The sequence below is a fragment of the Dendrobium catenatum genome, unplaced genomic scaffold (assembly GCF_001605985.2).
Source record: "Dendrobium catenatum unplaced genomic scaffold, ASM160598v2 fragScaff_scaffold_1720, whole genome shotgun sequence".
NCBI classification, from domain to species: Eukaryota; Viridiplantae; Streptophyta; class Magnoliopsida; order Asparagales; family Orchidaceae; genus Dendrobium; species Dendrobium catenatum.
In genome coordinates, this window is record NW_021320182.1 from 1070542 (window position 1) to 1084682 (window position 14141).

A 14141-nucleotide genomic window follows, 5' to 3' on the forward strand; every position below is an offset into this window, starting at 1 on the left:
CTCCAAAATTTTCTCCTTATTCCTTGGATGGGATTTCTTCTCCTATTTTGGTTCGTCTTCCTCACTTGCCATTACATTGCTGATACAATTGTTTCTAGTACCGGGACTCCTTTATTATTGGATGGCAACATGATTAGATGGGGGAGAAGGGAATTCACTAGAGCTAGCATTCGGGTTAAATTGAACTAAAAACTCCCTAGTGGTACTAGGGTTGAAGGCCTTCATGGCAGATTTTTTCAGAAATTTGAATTTGAAAATTTATCATCTATTTGTTTCAAATGCGAAAGAATTGGATACAAAGAATTGGTATGTCCAAATGGTTTTCAAAATATGGATTTTTATTGATAAGGAAGTTCTCAAAGATCCACTTCTTGTTGAAGATAGTTCTTATGGGCCTTGGATGCACGTGAAATTCAAATCTAAAAAAAAACATAAAATTGTTAAGAGGAATTCGTTTAAAAGTCATGATGAAGACTCTCCTCCAGATCTTCTAATTTCCAATAAACATAGTGGATTATCTATTGATAACAATGATAATTTGGATGCTGATTTTGATAAATATTTTATTAAGGATTCTGATTGTCCTATTGATCAAAATCTGGATGAAATTCAGTTGGAAGGAACTTCATTCATGAATCATTGGATTATCTCTGATGGCTCAATTTCAGAACATGCTTGTCTTCCTATGGAGACCTTTCAGAATTCAAAAATTGAATTCAAAACTACCAGTCTTATGGAAGAAAATGAGGTAACTGTTAATGCTGAGTCAGAGTTGGTTGCTGATCCTATGAAAACTTCAAAATTTGAATTCAAACATTCTCAATTGCTAGAAGGAATAGAGGATGCAGTTAGTTCTAAAACAGAAATTTTTACTTAACCAATAAGACCTCTTATTTCAGCTTTTCATCTCGTGAAAGCTCTAGATGCTGTTATGGTGGATAATTTAGAATTCAAACATTCTCTTTTGCTGGAAGGAATAGAGGAAGCCGTTACAGAAGCTTTTCCCGTGAATGCTCTTGATGCTGATATAGAATTCAAACATTCTCGTTTGCTGGAGGAAATAGATGAAGCCATTTTAGAAGGTATAACTGAATCAGCTCTTACTTTAGTTAAGTCCGTGAAAGCTCCTAATGATATGGAAGTTTCAAATGGTTCCTCTACTTTGAAAATACCTGAAATAGTCACGATCTCTTCAGAAGTTAACCTGAATTTTAAAAAGCCTGTATTTGTAGAAGGAAAATCAACATCTATTAAATTATATCATTTTTCATGTTCTAAGCAAAAACTTTTCAAAGAACTACAAGCTTTGGGGCCGGTGGAAGACTTTTCTAGAAGAATAATGACTGATTTAAGCACTAAGAAGTTTGTGAGGGGTTATTCCCCTCATTAGTGCTTTCTTACTCTTACATGGGAAACTACATCATGGAGGTTTTTGGAAGTTATTTGAAGATGGAATTTATGATCAAAGAGTATCTCAAATTACTATCTTTGGTTTGCATACTCAAGATTTGGATGTGGCAACAGAGAATATTACTAAAAGTTTTCTTATATGATTCTCAGTTAACGATGGAGAATTGTAATTACTTTCTATGGTTTTTATTTAGTTTCCTTTACTTTCTTTTAGTTTTATATTTATTTTTTAAATCTATTATAATGTTTTATGGGATCATTACTACGTCTTATTTTTTAACTGGTTGGGAACTCTGAGATACTAATCAACCTTTTAGGTTATTTTTTATATTTAGTATCCCCTCCACCCCAAGGGTTTTTAAATGGGAAATAGTGGGTCTCATTTCAATTATCATAAATTTAGTTTTAACAAATATATTTTCAATATGGTTTCTTTCCCTGTTGGATCAAGAAACCATTAGTTTCCTTTTGTTCTAGTTTGTAATAGGTTGTTCTTTTCTTTCTCTTAATGAAAATTTGCATTTCTTAAAAAAAAAAAAGAATGGTGTTTTGGAGGAAGAAGTATATGTAGATTAGCCTGAAGGTTTTGTTGTGAGGGAAAATAACATACAGTGTATCGCTTAAAAAATGGAATTATGGCTTAAAGTAATCCCCGAGGGCTTGGAATTTATGCATTAATAGGCATTTTGGAAAGAGGGTTTCACTAAAAGCCCTTATGAACATGGTGTGTATATGAAGATTGACTTAAATGACAACAGATTCATTATATGCTTATATGTAGATGACTTGCTTATAACAAGTGATGATGAAGAGATGATTGCAGACTTTAAATAAGCTATATTCAAAAGATTTGATATGACAGATGTTGGCCACATGTCATTATTTTTTGGTATAGAAATGCATCAGAAAGATTATTGCAATTGGATAGCAAAAGAGTTGCTTGAGATGTTCATGATAAATTATTGTAATAGTGTATCAACACTAATGCATACTGGAGTTCATTTCACAAAAGAAGGATAAGGAAAATTGGTTGATCCGACATTATACAAAAGTTTGATTGGGAGCTTCAAATAATTGACTGTGAAGAGATCTGACATTATGTATAGTGTGGGCATCTTGAGTAGATTCATAAAGAATCTGAGGGAGTCTCATTGGCTTGCAGCGAAGAGGATTCTTAGATATATCAGTGGGATAGTTGAGTTTGACCTTCATTATCAGTACAGTGGAGACATGAGGTTACTTGGACATTGCGACAGTGATTGGGCAAATAATTACGAGGAAAAAAAAATCACAAGTGGATATGTGTTTTATGTTGGTGATACAACTTTTACTTGAAGCACACAGAAGAAGAAAGTTGTAGCATTATCCATATGCGAGGTAGAGTATATAACAGCAGCGACAACACCTTGTGAAGCAATGTGGTTGAAGAATTTTTTGAAGGAATTTTATTGAGAGATCGATGAAGCTACAACAACTTATGTGGACAACAAGTCGGAGATAGCGTTGGCCAAAAATCCAGTATGACATGGCAGGAATAAGAACATTGATGTGCATTACCATTTTATCAGAGATGCAATAAAGATGTTTCAGATTAGCATGGAGCATTGCAATATAGAGGATCCAGTAGCTGATTTATTCACCAAAGCATTGCCGGCACCGAGTTTCGTAAAGCTATTGAAGATGTTTGTGATGAAGTAAGTCGTGGTTTGAGGGGGAGATTGTTGGAATTTTTGTAAACCAAGCGACACTACCTTAAATTTATTTATTTTATTATTTTCTAATTCTAGGATAGTTTAAAAGAAAAACTGATTGTTCTGTGTTTTAAAATGGTATACCGTCAAGAAGCAAAAATATAATTCTGCTCTCTCTGTCGTTTTTTTTTTCTGGTTGCCCATGAAACATCTAATGAAGTTTTGTTTGAGTTTTCTTCTTCCATTTTTCTTTGATCAGTTTTTGGTTCCATCAAGTTGTTCGTGGCCCTAGCTTTAACTGGAAAAAAGAAATATATTTTTTTATTATTTTGTTTAGCATATTGTTTAGTTCTTCAAATTCATTAAGTTTTAGTTGTAAGTTTACCATTTTGATACACTAGTATGCAAAATTAAAATAAATGAATTTATTAAGCGATATGAAACAATTGGACATATCAAACAAGCAATTTTTCCTGAAACATTATTTAGAGGAGTTCCAGGCCATGGAGAACTCCTGCGTACTTGTCTACTCCAGTCTTCACAAACCAGTTCCTTCTCAACTTAAGGAATGTCTGCAGAGTTAGCAGACTATCAGATCCCGCCTGATGGCATCTTCCCACCGCGCGATCGACCCCAAGGGTCTTCGCAACCCTATCAAGCCCACCATATAACCCATCGCAGTATCTTATCATATGCTTTACGTCGAAAACCTTATCCCCAAAGAAAATACGGACCAAACCCAGGAAGTCTTCCATAGTCCTCGGTAACTTGCGATTAGTTAGGATTTTGATCAAATACCCAAAATCATACACACTGTGAAATGTCACCCAACTCACGAAAGAATCGTTACAGAGCAATCCCGAAGACATGAGCAGTTCTGCAAAACGGCGTGAGTCGATGCCTCTCGTCCTGTTCTTCTCGAAATCAATCCCGTTGTCGCGAAGTAGTTCGATGGATTCGGGAGCATAGTCGTCGCGAAAGAGGTCGAAATCACGGAAATTGAATTCCCAGATAAAGCGGGCGCCGTCTATGCCGAGGCCCGGGAGGTTTCCTTCGGCGTCTGAGAGTGAGAGGCCGACCTGGATGAGCTGAAGCGAGTCGACGTTGGCCTTAAGTAAAGCGTATTTGTCGGATGGGGTTAGGACGTAGTGATTACAATGCGGACGGTGGACAGTTCCAGGGAACTCCGTGTCCATGGCGGCGAAGGGATACCGCTCAGCGCACTCGCGAATGAGATCGAACTCCGCCTTAAGATTCTCGGCCCACACACGCCGGATTCGGATGTCATGCTCCATTGAAGTCGGCGGCAGTGGCTTTTCCTGTTCGATCGATGGCATCGCTGCCGATTTCGTCTGAGGGTTTTTTTTTTTCTCTTTACTTTGGGTGTGTTGAATGGGCAATTGCTCTGTTATTATAGAGTTGGGGACGGTTCTGGGAAGCAAGCAAGTCAGCCGACGGCGACGGTCTTCGTTTCGTTAGATATCTAGCACGCGTAAGGACCGGGTCCGCGTGGCTGGAAATTTCCACATGTTGGCAAATGGAGCAATCCGGATCGTTGATTGATATTAGGCGAAATCTTTCGTAGAAGGATCTTCATTTGGAACGACCCAAGATATATGAAATAACAAGTCCGGGTGCGTGCATGTGAAATAAATGCGGGAATAGCAATACTTTGTTTATGTTGAGAGAAATAATGTATGTGCGAAGTGGATGGAACCGACAAATTTTGACTGAGGAAAAGTTGGCACAACCGAGTGGCCTTACTGTCTGAATATCCAAAAGCTTTTTAAAATTAATCCAGGTTCAATCCCACCCGTTCAACATTTTCTTGGGACCCTATTGACTAAATACAATTATTTTAGTGTAATACAAGTGGTATAATTAAGGGAGTATAATTTTGTTAATGTAGTAAATTTGAATTATTTAATTGATTTCGTCCAGTAAATATCTTAGTATTTTGATTATTAGTTATATATTTTTTTTCTATTTTACGTTATTAATATGTTTTTTATGTTTATAAAATCAGTTCAATCAAACTATAAAATATATTATTTTTTTTAAATATAAATAAAAAATACTATTTAAATAAACAACCAACATAAAGTTCAAGATTCATAACAAAATTATAAATTTCAATGAGTATAGTTTGATTATTTTCCTAATTTATGCTATTTATAAGTGATACAAGTTCAAAAATTGACTTAGCCCGACACAAATGTTGATGCACATTTGAATAGAAAAGTTTTCATAATTAAATTCAGGACCTTCCAATTAATTTTCATAGACTTATCATCAAATTGTATGTCACAACGAGGAAAACACATGACACAAAAATTGATCCATTCTGTAGACTTGGGAAAGTCCAGAGACATTTGTCCCACTGCATACTAAGCTTTTCTGTGGCTGAAAATTTCTCTTGGTTTGGATTTTCTGTTGATTCTTTATCGGTTTTGCTTTTGTTTGAAGGCGATTTTGGTGTAGGAACTGTTTTGAATTTATTTTTGGCAGAGGATTGCCTTGCGGCATATCTCCTTCGGCTTGGTTTACAGAGCGATTGTGATTGTTGTATTTCAACAGGTGGTAGATTTGAATTATTCTTGATTGATTTTGGTGAAAACTCAAGTCCGAAGGTGATTTTAAATAAGTTTACATGTGGGTTCGATGTTGCCTACAATAAGTCTTGCGTTTTGGGGTTGTTATGGTTTTTTCTTGATTCCAGATTTGGTTTTATGGTTTTCTTGGTGTGTGATCTCTTATTGATCAAGAAATTGTTGGTGTATGGTTGTTTGGATTGTAGAGTTGGATCTCTATATTATGAAGAACCGGTTTCAGGTTTCTTGAAGATTCTTGGAGATGATGTTGCTACTTCTTGTTTTACGTCCATTTGGATGGATTTTTTTGGATCTTCTAAGGAAGATAGTTCAAAATTTTGGTATGAGGTTGCTGAAATTATCGAATTGATTGATCAAACATTGTTTGGTTTATATATGGAAGGTTGTTTCTATCTTCATATAGTTATTTTGATGGCTTTGAGAAGATCTTCTAAGGGAGATAGTTTGGATAATTTATATGGTGAAACCAGAATTATTGAAGAGTGTGTCCTATTGTGGTTTGGTTCATTAATGGAAAGTTGTTTGGATCATCAAAGATGTATTGGAGCTTGCTTTTGGTGGGAGCTTATCTTATCAAGGCTTAAGATGGGTTCTTCTTTGTTCTTTGAAGTACAAGTCTTATTGGTTGAAGACTTGAAGGGATTGAAGTTTACTAATTTTTCTATTGCCAGTATGATGATGGTAGTGATGATAATCAGTTCGTATGGCTTTGGCAATGATAAGGCTGATTATTAGCCTCTTGAGGAGGGTGTCAGTCTTATAGCTTCATCGACTTTAATTTGTTCATTCAAGGTGGCTGTTATTGGATGCATTGAGGTTTCCGCGGATTCATCTCTTGATTGGAGCTCGTTGGCCTCTAAGGATGTTGAAGACGGTCATTTAGATGTTTTATCGGCTATTTTAGTTGTTCCTTTTCTTATTGTAGTTGGTTATTTTTTGGTTCTCTTGTAGGGTTTTCTGTCCTTTTTGAAATTATTGTAGTGAAATGTGGGATTTTTACTAGTTTTCATTTTTAATCTTTTGGGAACTTTGAGATACTAACCAACCTTTTAGGTTGTTTTAATATTTGGTGTCCCTATCCCCCAATAGATTTAAAATGGAATTTAGTATATCACATATCCATTATGATAGTTTTAAAGGGCTTGTCATTTATTTCTAGTTTGTAATAGTTGTTTCTTTTTTTAATGCAATTTGCATTTCTTAAAAAAAAATACTTATCTTCACTGGTGATGGTCCGAATCCCTTCCAATTACATATCTGGTCTATATAAATGTGCATTTATAAGGCCAATTTTTGTGTCTCATAAAGTTTAATAATAAAACACGACTGTAAAATTTTTAAAATAAAAATTAAAGGTTTCTACTAATTTTAAATGAAATCACTTAGTAAATGGGATAGCTCAGTAGAAAAATAAAAATTAACATACAATTTAAAAAATTCCAACCAACAATATTTTCCATCATAAAAAAAGGAAGATTATAGCAATTCGACAACTTGAACATACGTATTGATGATTGCAAATATTATTGGATAATTATTTACTTATTCTTGCATCATACTTTAGATACATTTTTTTGTGTGCTACTAACCATTTAGGTACTGTATACACAAGGCAAAGATTGTAGATCAAGCTCAAGACAATGCTATGATAGTGTGTTAGTCAATGTATGTTTCAAAGAGTTTGTAATTTTTAATTTTTTTGTCTACCTTTGTAATAGTTATATGTTAACTTAGCAATTATGCGTACACACACAGGAGGAGTGAGATTAAATTTTTTTATTTTTTTTTTTGAAGATCACAATGGATGAATTGGAACCTATTGTATGATCCAAGCATTTAAAAAGTAATTAAAATATTTAATTAAGTGAAAATAAAATTAAACTAATAATAATGTATGAGTCACTTCATTATATAAAACAATCTTATTTTTTAATAAATCCTATTATTAACTAATTTATGAAATTACTTGAATTTAAAAAATTGGTCTATCCTTATTGTATAAACTTAATTGTACCATATGATATTTTAAAATAATGCCTAATTTAATATATGTGATTAATTAATTTAATCTTCATTTATAAATATTATAGTACATAAACATGATTGTATTGGGTGATTTACATAATATCTCTCTAGTCTATATTTGATTATCCCAAGGTTTATCTTTTACGAATTATATTTGACTAAATAATCATATTGTACTATTATTAATTCATACTATACGAGAAGTGAAGAAATTAAATTGATCAAATTGGATTACTATTAATCCTTCAATATTAATAATGGCAGATTTGAACAAATCATACAACACAAACTCTTTTTTGGTTAAAACTGACGAAGAGGCCTACACGTTAATTAATAAAAATGATTACAAGGTCCTTAAGGGAGACCATCAGCTCAGTGCTACTCAAATCATACAATACAAACTTTTTTTTAGGTGAAATCCACGGAGGGGCCTACGTGTTGATATATATCCAAAAATACAAGGTCTTTAAAGGGACCTCGAGCTCTTCTACTTCTCAAAAGAGCTACAAGAAAAATGACAAAAAAACCCTATAAGCTTAAGATCCCTACTGGTGGGAAAAAATTTATATCACCACACAGATTTTGATTTCTCCTATTTTGTAATCGAATACTGCATTGAGAATAAAGTACGGACTCGAGAGGCCGACACAATATTCTATAATGGATTCAATATCAAAATAGGGTTTTGAAAATTGATATTTCTATAATCAAACATAGTTCAAAGAATAACATATCATCTCAAAAGATGAACATGAAATTCTATTGAATATGTTTAAAGATAGAAATACGTTTTTTAAAAAGAGTTTATTCATTCTTTTATTTAGATATGACAAGAAAAATATTATATCATCTTAAAAGACGAACATAACATTCTTCAAGATATCCAAAAGCGAGAATGAGTTTTATAAAATTCATTATTTCTAAAGTTGAATATAACAAGTATAATATTATATTATCTGAAAAGATAATAATAACATTCTACAAATCTATTCAAAATTGGAAATAAGGTTTTAAAAATATCTACGTTCCCAAAGATTCTTCCCTTGTTTTATACGAATAAAATAAGGTTTATTTTAGTCTGGGGTTCTCAAATCCCTATAGGAGCAAGCCCTATAGTTAATTACATCCTAAGAGGAATGATCCTAAAAAAACTCTTGATTAAAGCAGTGATTTCATACCCTTTTGACTACAAAGTAGAAGACAAGGAATAGAAATAAGGATTTTTCAAGGAGAAAGCTCAATGTTGAACATTTATTAGCGAGTCAAAGGAGAAAAAGTAGGAGGAGCCGGATTCTGAGAAGCTCAGAGGTAACCTCAGCCTATCCTATGTAAGGCTTTACATTTTAAGAGAAATTTTTATATTTGAGTTGACATTTTATTAGAAACTTGGGATTATATTCCCGGAGGGCGAGGACTTAAGATCTAAAAAAGAATCTGCCTCAGAACCTAAATCTAATTTGGGTACTATAAAATAGTGACTCGAACCTAACTAATGAAGTACAAATCTGGACTTATCCCAGCCTGGATTGGCGAGCCAGCTAACTACCTAGGCGCTTTAAAACCATGTATCCAGTCTCTTATAAAAGATAGGTAGGGTTGTTGTTTAAGTTTTAAGGAATTTGGGGCTGACATCTAAGATAATTCCTAATTAGCCCCTCAACTTATGTAGGGTGATAAATGTCTAGAAATGCAATTAATATTTTAGACTCTTTTTAATTTATATCTAATGCAATGCATGCTAATTGACTCAAATGCATAAAATGAATATGAAGCAGTTTAAAAATTAGGCTTAGAAAATAGGTTTTTCCCTAGAGATTGCACAACTTCCCCTTGACAGAACTGCACCCTCATAGGTCAAGTGGTCTGCCAAAACCCGCAGGCGGGGAGGTGCCTAACAAGGAAGAGAAAGTATTAATATGCTTATGCTGACTCTCGTCGATCCCGAGCTTACTTCTTAGATCGTTAGAGTTACTATGTGAGCCTAAAAATTTTTATTTAAAATTACAAGTAAAAGAATTTTAAGCGTACCCTTACAAAAAAAATCTCTCCGATTCGAATCCAGGCTAAAACAAAACACGGCATGCAAGGGCCCTAAAAAAAGCTACTGCACAAACAATGTAAACAAACAAATTTTAATAATCCAAATATAATGTCCAATGTCCAATGTCCATATTACACCCAGAATTTACAGAAAAGTAAAGTGGCCGGGCACCACTGACAACAAACCCGGATTCTAATCCTAAGAATGACGCAAGTGATTTTTGAAATGGGATATACTGTTCCTTAAATCTTCATTTCTTCATCTTCTTTCTTCAATCTTCTTGTTCTGTCTTTTCTTCTTCTACGAACTTCTCGGGTCCGTCGGGTTCTGGATATCCAAATGAAAAGAAACTCATCCCTAAAAAGGGGTATTTTCTTTTCTATTTGGATATTGAATCATCCTAATTTGGCTTTCCAAATAAAAGAGAATAATCCTTTAAGGTATATTCTCCTTTCTTTAGATTCCAAATTGGATGTAATATCCCACTTTCAAAATCACTTTCACATTTATGATAATTTTCAAATACATTTACATTTACATTACATTTCACAGAAAAAGAAAGAAAATCTAGACCACCTGCAGGGTTATCCTAAGCAAAAATCATCCCAAGCAGTTATATATATGCATTTTAAATTAAATCACTCAGCCACACTTGGCCACACTCTTTCTTATTTGGGGGCTAAGCAGCTGAAGCACCTGTAACATTTATTTATTATTAATTAATTAGCCCCCTTTTTCTGCCCTGCATGAGTGTGGCCACCTGCAGAAAATCATATTAACAATCCAGATCGCTCCTAACCTATGGGTAATCTAATCGTTAATCAAATCACAGCATAGAGTGCGGTAAAAATAAATAAATAAACACACCAACATTTTTACAACCAACAGCAATAAAACCGAGAAAAAGCCCGTCACAGTGCAATAAAGAAATAAACACCGGCCTAACCTAAAACTAGAGTTGGTTGTCAGCAACAAATCTAAGTGTGTGTATTAAAAAGTGTGGTTTTGATATATCCTAAATCAATTATTATTAAAAGAAAATTTAATTAATTAAATTTAATTTGTTTAAATAAATAATAAAAATAAAATAATAATAATAATAATAATATATGAATGTCACTAAGTTTTCTATGTTAATGTTTCTATCCTAAAGTGTACATGCATCCTAAGTCTAAGTTTTCTAAGACCTCCTGTCCTTAAGTGTCACTTGTGTACGGATAAAAATTTGTTATTACTAACCCTTGAACTTTGCGCGTGTGTAAAAGGGTTGGATCTAAAAAAAGTAATCTAATAAAATTGAAGTTACTACATGGACCTAAAGGGAAGGATTCACACAAATCACACCATGGGCCCTAAAGGTTTTCTAAGTTTAGAAATACTCACAGTCACCGGGGGCTACGACCCGGTGGTTCCGCCCGTAGCACCTCTACCCGGTTGGATAGAGGCGACTGACGTCATTAGCTCCTTGTACTTTTGTTCCCTCGACCGGTACCGTTTCTCGTAGTTCATGCAAATATAGAGAAGAAAACAAAGAAAATAGGGAATTAGAAAACACATTTAATAATTAATAATGAAATAATTGAAATTTACTGAAAATAAAAGACGTACCTTTCTTCGGGCTTGAACACCAGTTCTGTTGATTACACTTTTGGAACCTTTACTTTATAAGCATATTGTGTACCTTTCCAATATTTATTCCAAGGCAACAAGAAAGGGGAAGAAGAAAGGGGAGAGAATGAGAGGTAGAGAGAGAAAGAGAGGAATTGTCCTTCAATACTTCTATTTTCTAGTAAACAACTAACTCACTCACTTTCTACCACAAATCACTTTTCCACCTATACACTTCACTTCTTTTTCCAAATTCATACAATTCCACTTTCAATATAACACTTCTCACTTTTCCAACACACACTTTTAACATTTACACACATCATTCTTTCTAAAACACATACAAATTTCACAAAACAAATATTTTTACCTCTTATAAATATACACTTCTTCATTCTCAAAATCATACTCTACAATTTTCTTTATCAAAAATGTTTTTTTATATACTCTAACATTCAAAGTACATTTCTATATATTTTAAACTTGAACATAAACACTTTCCAAAAATACATAATTTTTACCTTTAAAACATATACTTTCATTTCCAAAAAAACCCAATATTTATTTTCTAAACCCTACACACTTTTACCTTTGCAAATTCCACAAATACTTCTTTCAAAACATATACAAATTTATCACATTACTCTTTCAAAATACATACAAATTATTTATCCTCCTACATCCAAACATTTGTTTTTTTATTCTTATACCAACTCTTAACTTGCACATAAAGAAAACTTGATCATATTGAGATGGGAATAGTGACTATACAAAACAAAGATATTGTAATAACTTGTTTCATTTTACTGTCAATATCATATTGAAAAGAAAGACAAAAAACACATTAACTGATTATGGGAAATAACCACTAGTGAAGCTTACACAAATGAACTCAAGAAATCCTCACAGATTTCGTAAGGACTGAACAAACTATTGACAAAAGTCTAGCATTTCGTTTCACATTATTCTATTGCTACTAAACATGACAACTCAAAACATCTCAAAAATAACAATGCAAGATATAATACGATTATATATAAAAAAAAAAATGTAGCCATTCAAAACTTTAAAGAAGAAGAAAAATATGATTTCAACAAAAATTTTTATCTGAATCTCATAATTAACAAAACAAATATGAAGATTTTCAAAAATTGATACATGATTTTGAGAAAATAAGAACCATTCAAGGAGAAGAGATTAAAAAAGAGTAAGAAGAAGAATTTAGAAGAAAGAAGATGAATATGTAGAGGATATACCCAATATTTTGAAGATTGCCGGCGTGCAACTGCTGTAGGAGCGACGGAGGGGGCTTCGTGTGGAGAGGAGGCTGATTTCGTGTAACTTGAAGAAGAGAGGAGAGTGGGTGTTGGGGTTCCTTGCAAAAATGGGGAGGAGGAGTTCTTGGACGTGTCATGTATGAGAGGAGGGAGGCTTGGACGTTTTTTTGGGTTGAGGGAGAGGGAGAGTAGGTGGTTATGGGTTGAGGGAGAGGGAGAGTGGGTGGTTATGGGTTGTTGCTGAACCCTTTGACCGTGGAACGTTCGTTGGACATTTGAAGGCCTAAATAATATTGGAATTCGGTGATCTTGGGCTCATTGGATTCTTCTCGTCGAGCCGTTCGATTCGAGTATAAGCTCGTCAAAATCGGAGACCGTTTGGTAACTCAAATTGCGGTTTGAACCTTCCAACAGCGCTTTGAGCCCTTGATTCGGACACATTTGGGCTCGGATTGGGTTGATCTTGGTGTCATTGGGTTTGTATTCCTGAGACGCTCAGTTCGACTATAAGTTTGCTGAAATCGGAGTTCGGATGGTCTCCGAATTAATTTTTGAAGTTTCCAAACTTGATTTTGCATCAAGATTCGTGCCCGATTAAGATAATTTTTGACGACGTATCAATTATTATTATATATATACTTGTGACGAGTCAAAACGTGTTAATCGGAGCCATTGAAATCGAATTCAATTTGAGTTAATTTGATTTGATTTTGATTCGATTGGTGAATTGATTTGGCCCAATAATGTATCAATTTGATCGAAAATAAATTAGATTGAGTCGATCGACATCGACGAATCAAAAATCGAGCCTGATTTGAGTTAAGTGAAAGGTTCGAGTCGATGCTACGTCAGTGGGCGTCCACCTAAGGGAAATCCTATTGGATGACGTCTATGCTAGGTTACGGAAACCTAGGAGCTAGATATTTATTCTGGGGAAATCAACCTCAAATAATGAGGTCAACACCTACTACGGCAATATACAAGATAACCTAGATATGATCTACGGTGCACAAGGAGCACCCAAAAAGTGGGGAAGCAACCAACATAAGCTTTCAGCGTAAGCTCCCTGATCCAAAAATGAGTAGAACAATGACCTGAACAAAACGGACCCTACAAAACAAAGAAAAAAAACATAGCAAAAATAGTGCCAAAATAGCCAACAGTAATGGAAAAGAGAGTACCACCAATGAATCATGTCACCAGGAGAAGAAGTCATTTTAGTCCTCTCAAAGTAGTAGAACTTCATCCAAAATGTCAGAGAAATCTAAATATCCCAAATAAGCAACCACAGGTAGAAGAAGAATAGAAAAAACCAGATACCACAATAGTTAAGACACCACAAATCACAATAATTAATAGTAGGTAATTGAGAAGCTAAGAATAAAAGAATAAAGCAAGAAATCGTCAAAATAGGATAACCCCGCTAATGCCACAGGGCATGAAGCAAGAAGCTCAAGGAGGAATAAGGCACACCAAC

The 14141-nt window shown here is 34.0% G+C and overlaps 1 protein-coding gene across 1 annotated transcript; it reads right to left on the minus strand.

The window, feature by feature from the left end:
• Window positions 1-3504: 3504 nt before the first annotated feature.
• On the minus strand, window positions 3505-4485 carry LOC110113923 (probable CCR4-associated factor 1 homolog 11). Its single transcript, XM_020846643.2, has one exon. It carries the CDS (start codon window positions 4436-4438, stop codon window positions 3587-3589), a length of 852 nt encoding a protein of 283 aa, XP_020702302.1. The 5' UTR covers window positions 4439-4485; the 3' UTR covers window positions 3505-3586.
• Window positions 4486-14141: the final 9656 nt, after the last annotated feature.

What these genes read in the sequence shown, in the direction of transcription:
- LOC110113923 (XM_020846643.2), bottom strand. Translation starts at nt 4,438, where the DNA reads ATGCCATCGATCGAACAGGAAAAGCCACTGCCGCCGACTTCAATGGAG.